At 40.5% G+C, this 20,642-nt stretch overlaps 2 protein-coding genes and 1 pseudogene across 6 annotated transcripts; 1 reads left to right on the top strand and 2 right to left on the bottom strand.

Annotated features, from left to right (window-relative positions):
• Positions 1-1,067: 1,067 nt before the first annotated feature.
• LOC125284430 lies at positions 1,068-2,567 on the bottom strand (annotated as a pseudogene).
• Positions 2,568-6,205: 3,638 nt separating this feature from the next.
• On the top strand, positions 6,206-10,140 carry tmem177 (transmembrane protein 177). Of its 4 annotated transcripts, none has more exons than XM_048227934.1 (2): positions 6,206-6,476; positions 8,796-10,140. In XM_048227934.1, exon 2 carries the CDS (start codon positions 8,828-8,830, stop codon positions 9,758-9,760), a length of 933 nt encoding a protein of 310 aa, XP_048083891.1. In that variant the 5' UTR covers positions 6,206-6,476; positions 8,796-8,827; the 3' UTR covers positions 9,761-10,140. The 4 variants fall into 4 exon arrangements, with proteins under 4 accessions (XP_048083891.1, XP_048083893.1, XP_048083894.1 ...); XM_048227936.1 differs by having other exon boundaries at positions 6,476-6,501; XM_048227937.1 differs by lacking the exon at positions 6,206-6,476 and adding an exon at positions 6,806-6,825.
• Positions 10,141-15,132: 4,992 nt separating this feature from the next.
• Positions 15,133-20,642, bottom strand: LOC125284147 (solute carrier family 2, facilitated glucose transporter member 1). Of its 2 annotated transcripts, XM_048227932.1 has the most exons (11): positions 20,480-20,642; positions 20,122-20,161; positions 19,590-19,688; positions 18,780-18,940; positions 18,391-18,631; positions 18,096-18,258; positions 17,490-17,674; positions 16,962-17,066; positions 16,747-16,848; positions 16,406-16,609; positions 15,133-15,880 (listed from the first exon to the last, which is right to left on the bottom strand). In XM_048227932.1, exons 2-11 carry the CDS (start codon positions 20,134-20,136, stop codon positions 15,698-15,700), a joined length of 1,458 nt encoding a protein of 485 aa, XP_048083889.1. In that variant the 5' UTR covers positions 20,137-20,161; positions 20,480-20,642; the 3' UTR covers positions 15,133-15,697. The 2 variants fall into 2 exon arrangements, with proteins under 2 accessions (XP_048083889.1, XP_048083888.1); XM_048227931.1 differs by lacking the exons at positions 20,122-20,161; positions 20,480-20,642 and having other exon boundaries at positions 19,590-19,706.

Below are 20,642 nucleotides of genomic sequence, written 5' to 3'. Positions count from 1 at the left end.
ATTAAAGTCGCTGTGAGACCCACGGGATCCCACGCTTGACCAGCGAAAGTGAAGCTGGCCAAGTCGAAGCACTGCCCACTGTAGACTGTATACAGTCTATGAGTCAATAAAATAATCGCCCGATTAGTCGTTGTTTACCCCCAGTCCTACTGGAGGAGAAAAGGCACCAGAGTGTTTAACAGTAGCAGAGGAGTTGCCCATCGCAAATAATAGTGGAAGGCCAATTATGGAGGGAGTTGAGGGAGACATTCGGTCGGATCCTGGTGCTGTGGAAATGTGCAGCCTTTATGTGCAGGGTAATATAACATTCAAGGTTTATGTTAAAATGGTGATTTTTGTGTTCAGTGTCATATGGTGTTATGTGTACAGTTGAGGGGGATAATGTGAAGATCCTCCAGCCACCACAGCCCAGGTAATTGTAAAAAGGAATCAAATTGGAGTAACTGTGAATTATGTAGGTGCAGCCTCACAAATGTAAATTATTTTTCAGTAGGACGACGAGAATGAGGACACACTGACTGCCAATTCAGACACTCACATTCAGGTTGAAACATTTTATCACTGCTATACTGTACAGTCAATAATCTAGGAGGATGACTATTACTTTCCAGTTTTACGTCTGTGAATTGAGTGACATATCAATGATAGGTTATCAACCGTCTCTGCTCATATTATTTTGCAGGAAGAGTTGCAACAGCTTCTGTCCCCTCCTGAGCCAACCTCCTCTCGGCCATCACAGACTCAAAGGGCTTTGTCTTTGGTTCCTCATGCTCAAATGTTTAATGCATAATACATTTTCTTTTTGGGGGGTTCTGTAGGCTGGGACGGACAATGTGCGCAGCCTGTACAAGAGAATGCTTCAACTTGACTGTGAAAAAAACAACTGGAAACTAAAGCTCAAAATTGAGAAGCTAGAACATGACAAGAAGGTATTACTGGTAGATCTACATTTACCAGTCCATCAATGTGTGTACAATCATTAATTGGTTTTCTTTCTGTAGTTTTTAGGAAAGGAAGAACTTGAATAAATGATCTTGAATGTGTTTATTGATTGTGTGTTTTTTATTTTAATGAGTGAAAAATTGGTTGGTGATTGCCTCACTCACTGCACGCCCTGTGGGATGGTCAAGGGTCATGGGGTCAACAATGTCTGGGGGCAAAGGAATGTCATTTGGCACCATTTCTTTTCTGATTGTGGCTATATTGTGTAGCACCACACATGCAGCTACGACCTGACAGGCCCTCTCACGAAGGCCTTTCAGACATGCAAAATCTGCCTTCAAAATGCCAAAGGTCATTTCAATTCTAGCCTGATGCTGTGGGCAGAATTGAAACGTTTTTGCGGCCTTGTTCGTGGGTCAGGATATGGTGTTAGGAGATGTTTGAGGCATGGGTATCCACGGTACCCCAGCAGCAGGCCATCAAAAAGCCCTTAGATGAAATGGAGAGCAAATGTCACGTGTAAATTTGTGTCCAAAAACAATTCTAGGATGCTGATTGCCTTACCTTCTTCAAATCTTGCAGATAGCTTGGACTCCCTAAAAATGCGGGAGTCGTGGACTGAGCCTGGCCACCTTGCGTCCAAGCTTGTCACCATGAACTGGAGATCACGTCATCTAAGAATTTAAAGCTATTTGGTCATTTTGGTAACGTTCGTGCAAAAGTTAGGAACATGACTGAAGTTGAAGCAAACTGTTTCGCCTGAAAATGATCAACAGGACCACCCCATGTGGATAACAAAAAAAAATGAAAAACATAATGGCGAAGGAATGTGAAATATATAAATATAATTGTTCAAAATTGTCAAAAAATGCAAACCAACACTTTAGCTTATGTGGGTCCAATAGGTGAAGAGAAGGTGAACTTTGGAATAGGCCGTCATGTCCTACCTCATCACATATATCAAATACACCTAATACCTGCACGTTTATGCTGTAAAAAGATTTGCGATTGATATAATCGCCCTCATGCTCTCCCAGGGGTGCACTGATTGGGATTTGTGTGCAGTCAATGGCTCCTATTACTCTTGGGAAACCTAGGGAAATTGTTAGTCATAAGTCTCACAATTGTCTTTATGGAGGTAGCCTAGAATAGACCTATTTTGATATTAGTAATTACCCGCGATTGCAATGCATTGCATTAAATTATATTTAAACCTTTCCTTAATTTGCAGAGTGGTTAGATGGCCAGGGAAAACGACAAATGCATCCAACAGTTTAGATAGAGCAATTACCTCTTTGCGAATCATACAACATACAGTATTCTTGCTCAGATGTTCAGCATCACCGATGGAATACATGAATTGTCCACTGGCAAAATATCTCAATGAAAGGCACATTATCTGCTCTATCGTAAGGGCATTGCTACGACGTGTGACATTAGACGTCTGCCTCGATCAGCTGACAAAGATAACGAATTCCCTCGGCTGAGAATCTAGATCTTTCATAGAGAATATCGTCCGGGTACGTCAGCGGATTCTGGCGGTCTCTAAAAACCCTCGCCCTGCGAAGAGAGCCCCTCACGATTTGCACTCCAATGTCGTATGGATCATCTAGGTACTCCGACATTGTCTCGAGAGAAATTGTTATGCCCGAGGCACCCCCATCGGAAACCTGTTGGTAGCATCGGCTAACTAGTGCCAGATATCGGAGTGCGAAGCCGAGATGAGCTATGAGAGAAAGTTCACACTTGGTATTATGTTTCCACACACTAAAAGGCACACTATGCAGGATTTTTAGCTTAATGTGCACGTTTTTTAGCTTAATTTATCTTCATTTAACAGCTTCAGAGTCATTGGAATGGTTATATGACTTTTTTCGGGTTGAATGGTGGCCGTCTCGCTTCCACCTAGTGCCTGTGAGCGGAAAAACCACCCTTGCAACTGTGGGCCGACGGCCTCAGTGTCAGGAAGTATAACAAGTGTAACGAATTGCTTTACTGCATTCAAATACATATACATGCCAGGCACCGTCTAGAAAAAGGTAGCGATGGAGTTTCACAGACATTCGTCATGACAGAGCCAGCGAAAAAGAAGCAAAAACCGAGAAAACAGTAAGGAAATTGCCAATACTGCATAGTTTACCTTTAAGGCCAATATCACACCGAACTTCTCCTTTAAGTCAAAATTGAACACATAAGCACATGGTTGGGGAGGTATGCCACAGTCTTCTCTAGGTTTGAAGTTAAAGGTGCTCTAGGCGATGCCACACGTTTTTTAGGCTAAAACATTTTATGTCACTTACTGCAAACATCACCTAACCATCCACTAGCTGTCTGTGTCCTGAATACACTGTAAAAAAACCCAATCTCTGTGGACAGCTCAGGCTCCAAAAACGGCAACAAAAACAACCAGGGCAAACCTAGCCCATAAAAACATAACAAACTGTTCTAGCAAATCACAGACGAGATCCGCGTTTAATGGTGGCCTTACATTGTACGATTTTGGTCTGTTTTCACAGTCGGCGACTACATTTACAAAGTCGGACAGATATCATGGGAGTTGTACTGGAATCGCGGCGCGCTCCCGTCAACTAGATCGTTAAGTGTAAGGTGCCAATCTTAGCGGTTTTAAGTCAGTCCTTTTCTAGTTTTGCCGTTACATGTTTGATATTATCGGAAGTCTTTCTAGTCGTGGCTCATGCAAATAGTGACGTGAACTATAAAAACCAATAGTGACCTCTCTCCAACACCAAACATGAAGGGGCAAAGTAGGCGACAGCTGTAGCCTATATCAGGGGTCCCCAACCTTTTATGTACCGTGGACCGGTTTGATTCCCATTTTTTTTTTTAAAGGAGAATTCCGGTGTGATATTGACCTAAAGTGTATTGAAACATGATACCGAGTGTGAACGTATGTCTCATAGCCCATCTCGGCTTGTCCCCTGCACTCCAAAATCTGGCTAGTTAGCGATGCTACCAACAGCTTTTTCAATAGTGGTGCTTCGCATCGGGCTAGCCATGCAAATAAATCACTGTTTTACACCCATTTACGAGGCTCAATGTATCTCCACACTTCATTGGTAGACTTCTGAGGGCCCTGACATTTAAAAACGAGACATTGAGAACTTTGAAAAGCACTGGTAGTTTACTTACAAGACGTTTTATACAGACAGTATCTTCCACGAAGTTTAGCGTTTGCAGCCATCTTGAATTTAGTCACGATAAGTCGAGCAACGAGTAAGAATGAACAGGTATGATAAGGGATCAGATTCCAAAAATAATTCAGTGGAAATGCATGGATTCCAGTTTCTTCCAGTAGCAGCAACTGGAATCCATGCATTTCTCATGAATTATTTTTGGATTCCATGATTTTTTGTGATTTATTTGCATGGCTAGCCCGATGCCGAAGCACCACTATTGAAAAAGCTGTTGGTAGCATCGGCTAACTAGCGCCAGATTTTGGAGTGCAGGGGACAAGCCGAGATGGGCTATGAGACATACGTTCACACTCGGTATCATGTTTCAATACACTTTAGGTCAATATCACACCGGAATTCTCCTTTAAGGACCGGGGGGTTTCGGGGGTTCCATGTTCCATATGTGTTGCGCATGCATTACTTGAAAAGAACTAGCTCCAGTTAACAGTGAAGGTAACAAACTCTTAAAAATGTGAAAAACGTGAACTTGAAGAAGTGAAAATTGAACAATATGAACTATGAAAATTGAACAACTTGAAGCTACATCTATCAAGTGTGAACATGCTTAACAAAATATGGGAACAAAACATGGGAACTAAACGTGCATTACGAATATAATCAGTGGGAGCCCTGTGCTTGTTTCCCTGCAACAAGAAGGTTAGATACGTGGTGGGAAATGGTAGCAACGTTTTCAGCGCTTTTACGGCTATCTCGGGATATTCTGCTTTGGTTTTGATCCAAAAACCCTCCAGAGGTTTCCTCATACACACTCTTAAGACCCATAAGTAGGCTACAGAATATCTTATTGTTATATCCAAAAGAGAACTGTTTTGATCAACTCTCAAAAGTTAGAAGTTAAGTGCACTGAAATACCATTCTAATACACATACACTTTTCCTTTTCCTCGTAGTGTCTCTCCTAGTTTCATTAAGATAGTATCAGGGTTCTCAGATGAAACTACATTTATTGAACTAAAAATATGAAATAATAGAATGTAAAAACAATACTAACCAATTAAAAACAAATTCAAATACTAGCATGTGCTATTCAGCCTAGGCTACTTGGCTCTTTTTATGTTTCCACAGGTTTCACTGATGTTATGTAGGCTTAGCTTGGACCCTCTTGTGCATAATATCCTGCTCAAAAAAATTAAGGGAACACTTACAGTTTTTCACAATTGTTAAAACACATTTTTTGAAACCTTCCACCCTTTTCTCCATTCACAGAATGTCTGACAGTTCTTGCAAAATAAAACACTCGCCTCAAAAGTTTTACATGTGCTCAGAACCAAACTGTGTCAGAGTACCGATCCAGTAAATGAAGTGTTCCCTTATTTTTTTTGAGCAGTATATAAAAACACAGGATCTGTACCAAACTAATTTCAAAAGGGCACAATAATGTATTCAAGATAAAATTAGAATGGACACCTAACTGGAGTTCATCTCCTTGGAAATGACAATCGATTTTACCTCACCACAATGTAAAATAATAATAATAAATGATTTAAATAGAGAATTATCTTGCTAACTAACCTTGGTATCTAACCAAGGTCCACTTTACTAGCCTCAGTGGGTAAGAAGCATTCAGTAGCCAGTAATTAAATGTATGAAGACGTGACAGTTCGTTAATACATTAAAAGGTTGTAAAATAGCACATTTTCAACAAGCAAAATAAAACACTTTACCCATGCCATCAGCAAAACCGAATTTACTGGAGGAATCTACCTAGCGTTTTGTCATTCAACGTTGACACTTGCCGTTGCTTCTAGGCCACGGTGGTTAAAAATGGTACAGTCCATAATAGGGGTGTCTGAAATCACTTTACCTTAAACATTTTCTAGTGAAAATAGGAGTTGACTTGTATTGTAGCCTACTGTAATGATATTTTTTCACAAAATCAGAAAAATTATCTGACCCCCCCGAAACTGATATTTCTGTCTCTTTGGGGGGTACTGGGTCTTCATTGGGAGGTATAGTACCCCCCAGTACCCCCTGTACGAACTATGGACTTACAGTAGGCCTAGGCTACAGATCAATATCTTTTTTAAAAAAAAATTTGAACAGCCAAGACGTGTGTCAATGTGGACGTACTTAGATTATCAAGTTAACTTCATCACTGTTGTGTGAACCGCACATTTATTTTCCATTCGCCAGTAATTGATCCAGCTCATTTCGGTAGTTCTGAATACGGAGCTTTTAATTTGACAAAATGCTCCAAGACGTTGCTATTGCTGACTTCACGCTGGAGTTGATGGCATTGTACTGTCGCTGTTTTCATAGCCGGAAGTAAACTCATGTGGTTATGTACCTTAAGTTCAATCGTATCCTTCAAAATATATTGGTGAGTCAAAGGATCTTTACATCAAGTGGGTGCTTTTTGCAAGTAGGCCTATGTGTTTTGGACTGTATACGGCTTACATTTGCAATCCTCTTAGTTTATCATGACTACAACTTGGTGGCAACATGTAGCAAATTGCAAGCTGACTAAATATGGTATCAACAGCTAAAAAAAGTGTTAACGTTACATTTAAGTTAACTAAGACAGCCTAGAATGCACATTTATCCACTTAATGGTAGCCTAATGCGTTATTATGGTTAGGGCTGTCAGCGCAGTTTGTAGGCATACATGTTACCGTGTTGTCGTCACATTTCTTCAGTGGCATTCGACCTTCAGGACCAGCCAACATGACGTGCGTTTGGTGAATATATTTGTCACTGAATTCACCCCGTTTTATAGCCTACACACAATTCGCTTACACGTATACGTTTGGGGTGATGGGTAAATAATACCCATGTCCCTGAGAAGCCCGAGAACAGACAGTCCTCTAAAAGTACAGCTTACTTTTTATGCCAGGCTACAATTTGGGTTGAACTGAAGTTAACATCACATTGACTAAATATGACAGCTTGCCATATGCATAGTCATGGAATGCACATGAGAAATGGTTGCATTTGGTATGCGCATGCAAACTTTCCTGGTAAATGATAATAATAGCTTAGTGCATTTTACAAAACCTCCTTGCTATGTTATTTGTCCACTAGGGTGCGATAAAGTGAAAATGATTACCTGCATGTTTTAGCTTGCCATGTTCCCTTAAAGATGACATAAAATGGATGAACAGTATTGAGTATTTTACCTTGGTCTCTGATGTTAGTATAGAAGGTATGCAGGTCTGTCAAATGCATGCTCAGATGCTATTTCAGAAGCCCATGGTTACAATACAATGAGAATAAGATGGCCCATTTCAGCAGATATCTAGTGCCCCTCATGTTTACCTGGTAGCCTACCCTCATGAATAATTAAGTGAGTTTTAAGCTGATTGGCCACCTTCAAGTCCAGTTTATTTATATACTGTAGCACATTTCATACACAGAGGTCATTCAATGTGCTTTACATAAACAAAAGCAAACAGTAGCAAATAAGCATAGAAGGGCAATAGTCAAAGAATAGTTTAAAAAAGTAGAATTAAAAAAAGAAAACACACAAGGTAATAGTACATAAAAGCATAAAGGGGCAATAGTTTAAAAATGTTTTAAAAGTAATAATTAAAATAATTGGATTTTCAGAACAAATCGGATCCGCGTCCACAAACACTGTATCAGTTTCTCAGTAGATACGATGCATAGATATATGCTGGGTGGCTGTGAGTAGTGGTTAAAGACCTGGGCTAGCGTGCAGTACCCTGAAAAGTTGTGGGTTCAATTTCCGGCTTCCACCGTTGTGACCTTGAAAGGCACTTAACCCCATGTTGCTCTGGGGACATATGTAAGTCACTTTGGATAACAGTGTCTGTTAAATTAATTAATGTAAATGTACAGTAGATACCATGTGCATCCGTCCACATTACTCCATTGATACACAAATCTAATAGGACGATCTAATGTGGATTGGAGGGCGAATCGTAACAAAAGTGTGTCGGATACAAACAAATCCGAGCTAGTGTGGACACGGTATTAGAGTAAGATTTTCAACACACTGTTCATTACTCCCCTAGTAAGCATGAATAAGGTCCTGGTCTGGTATCGTCAAATCAGCGGACGCGTTTGATCGAATCGGCTCTGTGCAGATCTGGCTAAAAGTCATGTTTGTATTGATAGATTCAGCCAGATCAGCGCAGCGCTACAAGATTGAACGCACCCGCTGATTTGACGATACCGGACCAGGAAGCCATGGAATTTTCTTTCTACAGATACAGGTCTTGCTATAACCTCTCTGGACACTTTCAAAGCTTACAATACTTTGGTTTGTCTGTAGAAACCCTCACCACACTACCACAGAAGTGTGATTATATTTTGAGCATTGTTAGTGGTATAAAATAGTGATGTGGCACCTTGCCCTGTTAGCATCACTGTAAGCCCATTCAGTGGTAATGCAAATAAACAGTCTTGCTCAAAACGCCACCAATTAACGTAATTTTGCTCTCAATCAAAAGTTTGAAGTTGTTAACTACCATAAATAGACCCTAGGTTGTATTTACTCCCATAGTTACACTTTAATCAGTATGTTTATCACAATGTGCACTGTAAGGTTTGAAGATAATACTATTACCAAATAAATATTAGTTCACATTGTTGTTGTTTGTACAGATGTTGAAAATTGCCTGCACATGAAAATTATAGGCTATTAATTGTACTAAAACCATCTTGTGTTTCTCAACAGGAAAATCACCATTCTGAGAAAAGGAGTGCCAAATGAGTTTCTCATTTCTGAAAATCTCTGCATTTCTGCAGAAGTACCGAACGCCAGTGTTACTCGTTAGCTGTGGGGGAGTTTTCACAGCCAATATTTTCTATCATGTTTTTCCAAATGGGACATATAGAAAGCTGTATCAGGCCTGGAGCAAAGGAGAACCTGCCAGTCTGTCTGAGAAACTGGAGAACACATTTCAAACGGTGTTAAATGATTGTGCTGTCGGCTCATCCGAAAACTTCAGTGCCTTTGCGTCCTTTGGCTTTCACCCAATTGGTGCTGGCATTCCCTGGCTACCCTCTGGTGCCCAAGTGGGCATACCAGCCAATTTCAACAGTACTCCAGACGACCCAGCTGGCATCACCAATCGCACCATACTTATAAATGGTAGAGAGGTCGAGTGGGACAGTGATATTGGCAGCAGCCTGAAAGAGTCTCTTGTGTTTTCTTCCGAGGCACAGAAGTTTGCCATAGCACGGGAAGTGCTCCGGTTGGATTCGGCTGGGCCAGTGTTGCATGCTGCGGTGGCTCCAGCTTGCCTGGTCGGGATTTGTGTCAACAGCGTGGTGCTTAAACATATCTTTGGGCTATATGCTGGTCCCATTCTGGCCAGGGGGCTGGTCAATTTAGTTGTTGTTGGTTTGGGTGCTGCGTTCTACTTGCTGGCAACTGATGAAGTTAGCCAGTGGATGGACTACAGGTCAGATCGCCGCGCAGCCAGCCTCTCTCCTGAGTACATCAAAGGAGGAGTGGAGTTCTATGACAAGATCATCTCCCGTAATAAGACTTTACGGATGCTCATGGGCGAGAGGGGGGAAGAGATGTACGCACCAAGTGGCAATCTTTTCCCATCTAACATGTTCAGTTTGAAACACGCTCCATACACTGCTCGAAGGGAAGGAGTTGCCAACCTTTTAAAAGAACACAAAATGTAGAGGAGAAACCCACCATTTCAACCATGAAGTGTGTAACTTATTATCGAAATTATTAGCATTACTGTGTTATGCTGGTGATTTTCTGCATATATGAGAGTTATGTGTACTGTAGAACATGAAGTGTGATATTTGAACATGGAAAAGTCCTTGACTAAACGTATAAACAGCAATTGGCAGGATTCAGCCATCATTGGTATTGGAAAAGATTTGAAAGAGCTGCCCTTTTTGGGGGTATGTATTTTATAGCAATACTGATAAGGCATGAGACGGCTCCCTTGTGTGTCACAGTTGTTCTTGTGTTCTGAGTTGTTACACCAAATGGGTTTTGAATAGGGCTGCACGATTATGGCCAAAATTATAATTACGATTATTTTGATCAATATTGGGATCACGATTATTAATTAATTTTAGTGACAAAAATATTTTTTTCCCTAAACATATTGGACTTGCTATCTGGCTCACCCAAATTCTTCCCCTTACATTTACTCCCCTAAATTACTGCAAATATAGACTTGACTGCGAATAATAATAAATAATACCTAAGGGATAATGTATAGAATGCCGGTCGTTATTGGGAAAATAAGTCCCGACAGGGGGAACCGGACCCCGACGCGCAGTGGAGGTCATTATTTTTTTCAGAGGTCCTTTCCCAAGAAATAATGACCGCTAGAACTTTGGGAAATCCCATTTAAGTCAATGGAGAGTTCTACTTGCCTTGTGAAGAGCCGTGTAATAAACACGAATAATAATAATAATAATAATAATAATAGGGCTGTCAATCGATTAAAAAAAATAATCGAATTAATTACATACTCTGTGATTAATTAATCTAGATTAATCGCATATATAATTTTTGCTGTGAAAGTATTTTAAATATTTAAATTCAAATGAATCATTGACTAATCAGCATTAGTGACATTAAAGTTCAAAAACTCTTATTATTATATTCACTGTTCAAATAGTTGCCATAATAATCTATGATATGACCTAATATGCTGAGGAAATAAATTCAAATGTGCTTCGGGAAGAAGTTTTTTTTCACATACAAGGCATTTCAGGCCACAGATATAATCTAGGGGACACAATGAAAATTAATTAACACTCCCCTCAATGTCGACACTTATTTCTTTGCATTGATGTGCGACTATAGAGTTGATGAACTCCGGTGATATGCAAATTCCTTGCTGCAGACATTGCAGAGGACTTTATTTTCAACACTTTATTTTTTTATCAACACCATCAGGCCATTTTTAATCTCCTCTCCTTCATTTTACATTTTTACTGACTAGAACGGCTCGGGGTCAAAGGTCATACGGAATCGATTAATCTGCACTAATTTTTTTAATCAGTTATTTTTTTCTCAAATTAATTAATCGAAATTAATCAGTTATTTTGACAGCCCTAAATAATAATAATAATGTTTTGTATTATTTAAATGAAAGTAATTTTGTTGTAGAAAATGTATTTCTTAAGAAATACTGTTAATTTGATGCTTTTAATTCATTTATAAATGGTACACTGTCACTTTAAGATTCTTTGCCAGCTCCACTCAAATATAGCCTATGGCTGGTGCTGTGCTATAATGGCTGTGCCCTCTCACAGTTTATAAATGGTCAGTAGTGGAAACTACTGTTGCCATCGTGCTCTCTCCCTCTTGTGCACGCTCAAATGCGTTCCCAATTAAATGGAGTAACATAATGTAGTTAGATCTGCTGCAATGGAGATATGGATCTCGATGTAACAAGCTGTTCTGACATTGTCATTGTAAACGTTCTCTAAGAAGAGTGTAAAGCAGTTTGCAGTAGGGTAGCGTAAAGATAACCACAACGTCGTCTATCACTGGAAAAAAATAGCGAGCGGCCTAAACTGGACCGGATTAAAGTGCGTGGCGGGCCGCAGTTTGGACATGGTTTAGTCATTCGTTGATATGTAAAACACTGACGTGTAGGCTACATTTTCATTATTGTTCACTCGTTTTAAGTAGGCTGTGTCTTGAAACGCTTATGCATTGTAGGTTGCACATGTAGCTTATAAAATACATGAATAAAATTCACGGATCCCGTGTTACCTCAACTCTTATTAATTGGCTATATCGGAGGAAGCCATGAGAAAGCAAACAAAGACTAAACGTTAACGTGATTAAAAAAGGCATGTGTGGTTTACGTCATGTGATGTGTTTCACGTAGGTATGAGTTGAGAGCCCTGCTTTGCTTATGTTTTTGGTTAACTTCACTTGCCTGAAATCCGAAATATTTTCGAACAACGGATGATCCGTTTCGAGGGACAAGCTGCCTTCTGCTGTGCCACACATTTGATTTTTGATCGTCGTTTTTTGTATAGTCTAACTGGCCTACTAATAGTTAACATAATGCTACTAGTCCACAGTGCATCCAAACTGAGCAGTGCATCAGGCTGAGCAGATTGGTAGGCTGCATGCAGGCACATGGTCAGACAGGTTTAAGGAGCGCTTGATTTGTTTTGTAGCGGAGCACTCTATGGGTTGCCAGGTTGGTTCTATGGGTAGAGCACGCATTTTTAATATCGCTCGATCACGCAAATTTGATCGTGGGAAGCCAAAATCGTGATCGTGATCAAAATTCGATTAATTGTGCAGCCCGTTTTGAACAATTTCCCATCAAGGACAATAAAGTTTTTAAGCAACTAAGTATACTCATCAACTTATTGAGAGACAAAAAGAAGTATACAAATTCATCAAATTTGTATACTTCAACAAACCCCTTTTGAGAAATGACTAAATGCCTAATAAAAGAAGGACCGAATTCAGCTGAAAAGACTAGTAAATTATAGCGAGAGGACCTCACTACCTGACATCTTATGAGACATGCTAATAAGGTGGCTAAACTCTAGCTGCTAGCATCTGTCACCTGCTTAGTTCCCACACTGTTCATCCACAAGTTAACTATTGTCTATTTTCTAGTTGGAATGTGGATATACAGTAGACATTTTTTTTAAATAGTCTGGTAAGATCTGTAATGAAGGGGGGGCGGGGGACACTGTGCGCAACAGGCTACAGCGCCCCAGGTACGGTTCCAAGTGCCCACGGGGACCCAGGTTCGAATCTGACCTGCGGTCATGTCCCGCCCCATCTCTCTCTCTCCCACTCACTTCATGTCTATCTTCACTGTCCTATTGGAATGAAGGCAAAAAGCCCCAAAAAATATACTTTAAAAAAGAAAAGAAAAAAAGATCTGTAATGAAAGGCCAAGGTCATCATCTAGTACCACTGCTGCCAAAATGGTATTCTAAGAACAACTGTGCCACAGACACAGAATAGAACAAACCCACCCCTCCCTTAATGAAGACATCTCCAAACCACTGCATTCCAGCTGTCCCACTTGTCCTTTGGGCCACCTTCCCTCTGTCGTTTTACAAGCCATCTCACCCACACTCCTGCCTGCACTCACACACATGGTAAATGCTTCACTAGATTTTGTTACTTTCCCCAGTGCAGTCTGTGGCTTGTGCTGCAACAGTTCTTATAACTTGTTGTATGATTTGTTGGGAGCCTTTGACACACTGAACCACTTGATGTGCTCCACTTAGTAGCTCATATCACATACAAGCTACAAGTTTCAGTGCAATGGCATGGTGGTCCCCCCACCACACACACACACTTGACTACAATGGCAAGCTAGCAATTAAAACGCTTTCATTAAAAAAAGTATGACATTGCTTATCACCTCTGCTTCCATAGATGCATATGAACATAGGTCAGCAATACAAAGAGCACAACATTGCTTATCACCTCTGCTGCCATAGATGCATATGAACGTAGGTCAGCAATGCAGGACCAGAGTGCAGCACCAGCTTACAGTATTTAAACTCCTTTTCCCTCATCACAATCTACCAGGAAATGACATCAGCATCAATCACATTAATCTTCTCTGTGGTTCATTGTTTGAGGAATGAGCCATCTATCTCCAGCATATGCAGATCTAACTTCCAAGCACATTACAGAGCTTTTTCTGCTGGCCCAACTGATTTGTTTAGCTGCTTATAAAATACAAAATATTTGGAGGGAAAATAACCATATATATATAACACCAGAGAGAAATTGTTACCCTGATTGTCTGACTGACCACCCAGTGAAATACAGAGAGCTTGTTGGTCGGAAGTAGGTGATTATAGTGTATTTTTTTTTGTTGTTGTAACATGCTCTGTTGTTGATATTAATTAGACACAGATTTTGCTGAATGAACACGTCTCGCCCCAGTTACAATGAACAGTGCGAGACTCCATGATGAGAGGGATTGGAGACTGTTGTGGTTAAAGCTCTAGAATGTGATGTTGTTCCACAGCAAACACAGGCACACATATGCATGCATTTATTTCAGTTAAAACAATGACAATGAGATGAAGGGATTTATTATTTGTTTCATCGACATTTATATAAAATATATCACACACAAGACCAACCAGTTGTCTCAAGCACTCTTGATTCCTTCCATTAGATAAAAACAATGTGGTGTGTCATTTATTCAGAGATTGCTTCAAGTTTGCAACAAGTGCTTGATACTAGCTACTCTGTTATACCAGTCATTAAAAGCAAGTTCAGTGTTTGGATCTTTGATTTCCTGCATAATTTGTAACTCAACTCTCAGTTTTTCAGGCAAGATGCTAAACAAAAACTGGCCTCAGATGCACATAAGCTAGATGGCACTGTTTGACACATCTGAATTTCTTACCTGTAATTGCCATGACAGGTTTCATGGAGTGGAAAAGACGCTTTAGACAATATCAGACACCTATGATGAAAGCAGGGATATCGGAGCTATTTTTGACCTTACATATTCTGATGAAAGCCCAATTTGTTTGTATAAATGGAAACAATTGAGTGATTCAACATGTCAGGAACCATTATTGTGCTATTTTTGACTTATATTCTTTAACTGGCAGGTTGCATCAAGCATATTAAAACAGTGCTGTGACATTCTGCTCAAGTTGGAAGTATAATTAGGCCTAACAAGCACACATTTCTCATAAGTACGTGGCCCTCTCCTCACGAAAGGTAACTGACAGATACAACAGGTTCTCATTATAGACCTATGAGAGACTGTAAAGAAAAGCTGATATGTTTTATGGCTCGGTTTAATTGTGCAGTAAAAATTTCGACGGCTTGTCTCCGTCTGTGTCATTTTTCCACAGTTTGAGTGTGTGTTTATACTTGCCTACTTTTAATGGATGTTCTCTGCTAACAAGAAATCCCCCTCTTCAATTCCACTAATTAGTTGACCTTGTTATACACAACACACAGTGGAGTACAAATGACCCACCTTGGTGTTTGTGAGTTCATTATTTTTTTCATCCTCTTGTGTGACTTTTTACATGGAGTTATAGGCCTACAGTACATGGACAATTGATTTAATTTATTTAAATGTACCTTTTTGTTTGCTGTATACATTTACATAAATAAACATACAATATACTATACATTAAAACAATAAAATACCTGTTATGGTATCTCTTCTCCAGAGGCATCATGTGGTCTTTCCATTCATGAGCCTCAATCAAGTCATTCAAGCAAAGGCAAAGATGTCTGGTCTTCGCACTCAGCAACCTCATATCATTCACATGAGTGTTTCAAATGTACACAGGTCAGAGGTGTGCCAGAATTCACAGGCCAATAATAACTTGGAGAGGTAAATTCTCTTCTCAGTACTACAATCCAACCCTCAGAGAAGTACATCCTGCAAGCGAGACTGAAGAATATTAACTGTAACGGTAAAATATGTAGAAAAAAAATGATCACCCATGTTCAGATTACACTCACTCAACAGGAGAGCATTGTCATTGTCCAAGTCCTAGCCATCAAAGACTTGTAGAGCACAGCACACAGAAAGAGACCTGCTGAGGACAGAAGCTCACAGCTGTGTCTGAGGCAGCTCGTGCTGCATGTTGTTGGTGTATCTGGGCCACTCAGGTGCTGAATGTGTTGAAGTTGGTCTTGTTTCGGAGCAGGATGCCCTCTGACCCACGGAACTCTGCTGCAATGTCATCAAACGTACGCCCACGGGTCTCGGGCAGACGGAACAGGGTGTAGAAGAATGATACAATGGCCATTGCCATAAAGAGCAGATATACATAAGGTCCACAGAGTTTCTGTGTAGTAAAACAAAAAGAATGATCACTTTCCACACATTAAAGGTACTCTAAGCGATGTTGGGTAGCGTCACTTCTTTTGACTTTCAAACAAAATAGAGAGCTAGCTCGCCTATCCCTCCCGTGCAACGGCAACGGCGGTGAATGGCTGTAAAAGTTTCATGGTCCAGGCTGTTTTTCTTGCCGTTTTTGGAGCCTGGGCTGTCTACAGAGACCACATTTTTAACAGTGTATTCAGGAGACAGACAGATAGCGGATTGTGAGGAGACGTTTGCTGTATGTGACAAAAAATATTTTAGCTTCCTCTTATAGATGTTTTAGAAACCGCGTAACATCCCTTAGAGCACCTTTAAGCAAAGTACCGAATCAGAATTTTGCTGCTGTAACAATGCATATCATGACACAATTATAGGATTATCTTTATACAATTTCTGGACATCAAATGAAATGACAAAAATGTAAAGCTTGCTTCATGCTCCATGTATCTACAAGTTTTATCTCAGGACGTTAGATATTAAAACTTACGAGTAGTGGAGGGAATAGCAGTGCCAGCAGAAACTTCCCTCCCCAGTTGAGCATGCTAGTGAAGGCCATGGCCATGGGCCGGGCAGACTGGTCAAAGAGTTCTGCAGCAATGAACCAGGAAATGGGCCCCGGCCCGACCTCATACGAAGAGATGAGGAAAAACACCACGAAGACATGCAGGCTCCGCACATCTGGCACAATATGCTGATGAAGGCGAGACATCGAAATAATAATATAAGTGGGGACATTCCATAAAATGTGAAATATACTGTCACACTTATTATTATTACAAAAATCAGTATTACTCTCGAGGCCTTCAGAGAGATAAGGATCTATCCTACCAGGATGGAATCTGTAATTGTCATCATCATGTTGCATAGTGCCAAAGACAGGAAGCCGGTCAGAAGCAAGCGCCTGCGGCCAGCTCTTTCCACCAAGAAAAACTTGGAGTAAAGCAAAGAAGTGTTTCAATGAGTTCAGGCTTGTATTATTTGTCTTGAGTTACACACTGCTTTGCACATAATACTGCCATAGAGGAAGGCTTGCCAAAACTCACAGCGACTATGGTGAATGCCACATTGACGGCCCCAACCCCCAGCGTCAGATATTTCGCCTCATCAAATTTTGACTTGTCAAATATTTTTGTTGAATAATTTATAATCTGAAAGAAAAAAAGAAAAACACATGAGTAATGCAACCCAGGTTTCCTGCTGTGATACCAAACCTGGGGGAGAGCTACGACACACTGACCTAGAATTCATACCCCCCATAGAAGTGGGAGGGGAAAAAAGAGCTTTGAAAATATGAGTCTGAATAATTCAAATGGCTTTTTGATGCTCTGTGGAAATATTCATGATACGAGGAGGCATTAGCATTAGCAAGTCTGCAGGAGAAATGCACCACATCCAAAATGTTTTCTTTTTCATGCATTATAGGAAAGTTAATCTACAGAACCAGCATTAGTCTAGAACTCTTGACAAAAAATACTAGTACCATTCATTTTATAAATCTAAAGGAGAAATCTGAGGGAGAAAAGGAAATGTAAAGAGCTCTCAGCCCCTAGTATGACAGAAGATGAACTCACTGCATTGAAACCAGACAACTGGCTGCCCAAATTGATAATCAGAACCAGTCTGATTGGCTGCCTGTAGCGCCTCTTTGTGAGGAATTCTCTGATGGTGACACCCGATTCGCTGTTGGTCGCCTCCTCTTTCATCTCCTCTAGTTCCTGCAAGACTATGTTAGGATTGCCCCGGAGTCTCTGCAAGGCTAAAAAAAAAAAATATATATATATATATATATATATATATATATATATATATATATATATATTCTTTATTATTCAATTCTTTTCTATAGCCTATCAGTAATGCTACAGTAAAAGCTGTTTTAATTACCGTAGGTCAATTATTTTGTGTAAAATACTCTACTTCCAGTAAATCATTTAAAAAGGTGCATGTAACTCAATCAGATTTTGAACCAAAGGTCACACATTTTAATCTTCTAAAATTTCATCGCAATACAAGTAAGTTATAATGAAGTATAAGCACTATTAATTTATTCATTTGGCTGTAGAGTTAGATAACTACTGGTAAAATCTCTCTCTCTCTCTCTATATATATATATATATATATATAGATAGATATATATATATATAGAGACATATATATATACAGAATCACATACCCACCTTTTTCTGCCTGCTCCTCCTTGCCCTGGTTGATAAGCAGGTAGCGAGGACTCTCGGGACAGAAAGGTAGGGTCAAATATTGCAACACCGCAGGGATGAGGGACAAAGACAGCATCATGGCCCAGTTATCCTCTGTGCCCAGAACGGTCTCCAAGCCGACCACCTACAGAATCCAACACACAAACAACAGGCACATTAGACCTCGCACTGATGCAACCCAGGCCCTAGATAATGAGTTCAATGTTTAAGGGCTTACAGCAGAAATGAAACAGACAGAAACAATATGTGGTCTCACCATGCCCAACAGAATACCCGAAGCAAAGGAGACCTGGTTCAGGGTGGCAAAGGCACCACGTAGGTTGGTGGGCGAGACCCCCTGGATATAGAGGGGGTTTAGGCTCATGGCAAGGCCACAGAATAGACCAAAGATCAGCCGGCCCATGATAAGGACCTCAAAGGACTGCAGGCTCTTGCTGGAGACCATCAAACAGGCACTTATGATGGACAAGATGTTCACGATCAGGATGGAATTCCGTCTGATTCAGAAAGGTGGAGATGAGTGTCATTGATTGGAAGAGAGAGACATGTTACCAAGAGCAACCATAATAAACAGTGTAAAATGTACTGGTAAGTACAGAGAGCAAACTCAATAAACTACAACTTGTTAATTGTGCTTGTCCTAACCTTCCATAATAGTCTGCAAGACATTTGACCCCAAGTGACCCCAGGAGGGCTCCAAAGTCTTTGATGCTGACAGAGAGTGACCACAGAAAGGTGAGACTGTGGTCGGGCATGGACTGATTGTGTCGAGACCTCCATGTCACATTGAAGAACTCCTCAATGATCTGCATTAGGATATAAAAAATATGGGACTCTTGCACCACAACTTTTTTTGACTCCATGCCCAAGGAACAAAATGGAGTACCTCAGTCTTTGAATTTCTCTCAACAGCCTTGTAAGCTATTGCAAATGTGGTATGAACAAAAACATTTTAAGACCTGCCTTTGACTGCATGCCCAGTTAGCAAAAAAGAATAGGTCAATTTGAGTTTCCCTGCCATAGTCTTGTTAACTACAGCAAGTGTGATATAAGCAGTAGCATTTTATACCTGTTCTCCAACACGCCAAAAGCTGTGTGTGATTAAAAATGGCTTACAGATGGTTTCCAAAATGTTTTAATGATGAAAAGCTAAACACTGCTAACTACCCACTCTGGAGCAGCCCACACACACATCAACCATAAATCAACTTGTTCCAATCAGTCATGTGTACCTATGTGAAAACATAAAGGAGCCCAACTGGACAGAAGCCAAAAAAAATGGGGGAACTGGCACAGGATCGCAAAGTTTATTCTATATTTTTAAGAGGGGGGAGGGCAGTGTAGGGGGGGGCAGGGTTGTGGAGACTGTGAGATGTTTACATGCCTATGATGGGGCCGTGCCAACCTGTGCTTCCCCACCCACCCTGAGGAACCCTCTCTCCGTCTCCCACTCACCCTGGCTGGAGCGTTGACATTCCCTGTGTGATATCCAATTTGCAGGGAGCCAAAGACCGCTGCCACGATGGAGGTCAGGAGCGTAGCGGTCAGCTGGCTCTGGGTGCACATGTACATAGTCCGTGTGACTTACCGGTGTTATTGGTTCATGGGGAAGACATTGAATGAAAGGCATCTTGGCTGAGGGCCCCAAAAGTACCTGTACTAAGTTACATTATCGCCAGTCATGTTGTTACGGAGTATTTCTATTCTCCAGTCAATGCATTGTGACTAGATGTTAGTATCAGATGATTGCTGAATAAGGAGGTAATTGATTGTCAGTGTGAATTATGTGTCTACACTGTTAATGAAGCTGTTAGTGAGTATGTTCAAAAACAAACAAACAGAAAAAAAAACCCAGTATTCAGTTTACACGCGTCCTGTACATACTTCTATAATTCTGTGACCTCTATCATCAAAGACTCCTTACAGCTTGTTGAATGATTATAATGCACTTGTGTATGCAGTCACGGTATAAAAAAGAAGCACTAACCTGTATCACAGCCATGGGTTTGATTTAATTGAAATCGCTCCTTGAGGGGGAAAAACATCACTGATTGTAGAAGATTCAAATGGTTGTTCTGCTTTCTTCTACTTCTGATTTACTTGCTTATCAGTGAAATCTCAGAGATACTGTGCTTAGTCACTGACTGTTCATCTCACTATAAAATGCTTTCATGACATGTTGGTTCAAATAAATTCCATTGCAAATCGAGTAAATGTTATAGTGAATTGATATTTGTATGTATTTCATTTGTATGTTGTGTTGACTCACAATAAAACTGAGTCAACTGACACGATAGCATATGGTTTTCATTGATTCTCCTTCAATAAACCTCACACTTTCTTACCTGTGCAGTTCGATGTTATAAGTTGCTTGTGGTGATTGGGAGTGGGCTGTGAAATCCAAAAAAGAGAGTCTTCATATGCTCTTTCTCACCCATATGTGTGTCTGAACATCATCCATGAATTCGGATTTTGCTGCCCGGAGTCCAACACCATCCTGTCCACTCT

Source organism: Alosa alosa, chromosome 19, assembly GCF_017589495.1.
Source record: "Alosa alosa isolate M-15738 ecotype Scorff River chromosome 19, AALO_Geno_1.1, whole genome shotgun sequence".
Lineage (NCBI taxonomy): Eukaryota > Metazoa > Chordata > Actinopteri > Clupeiformes > Clupeidae > Alosa > Alosa alosa.
This window is presented reverse-complemented; position numbering and strand designations above follow the sequence as displayed.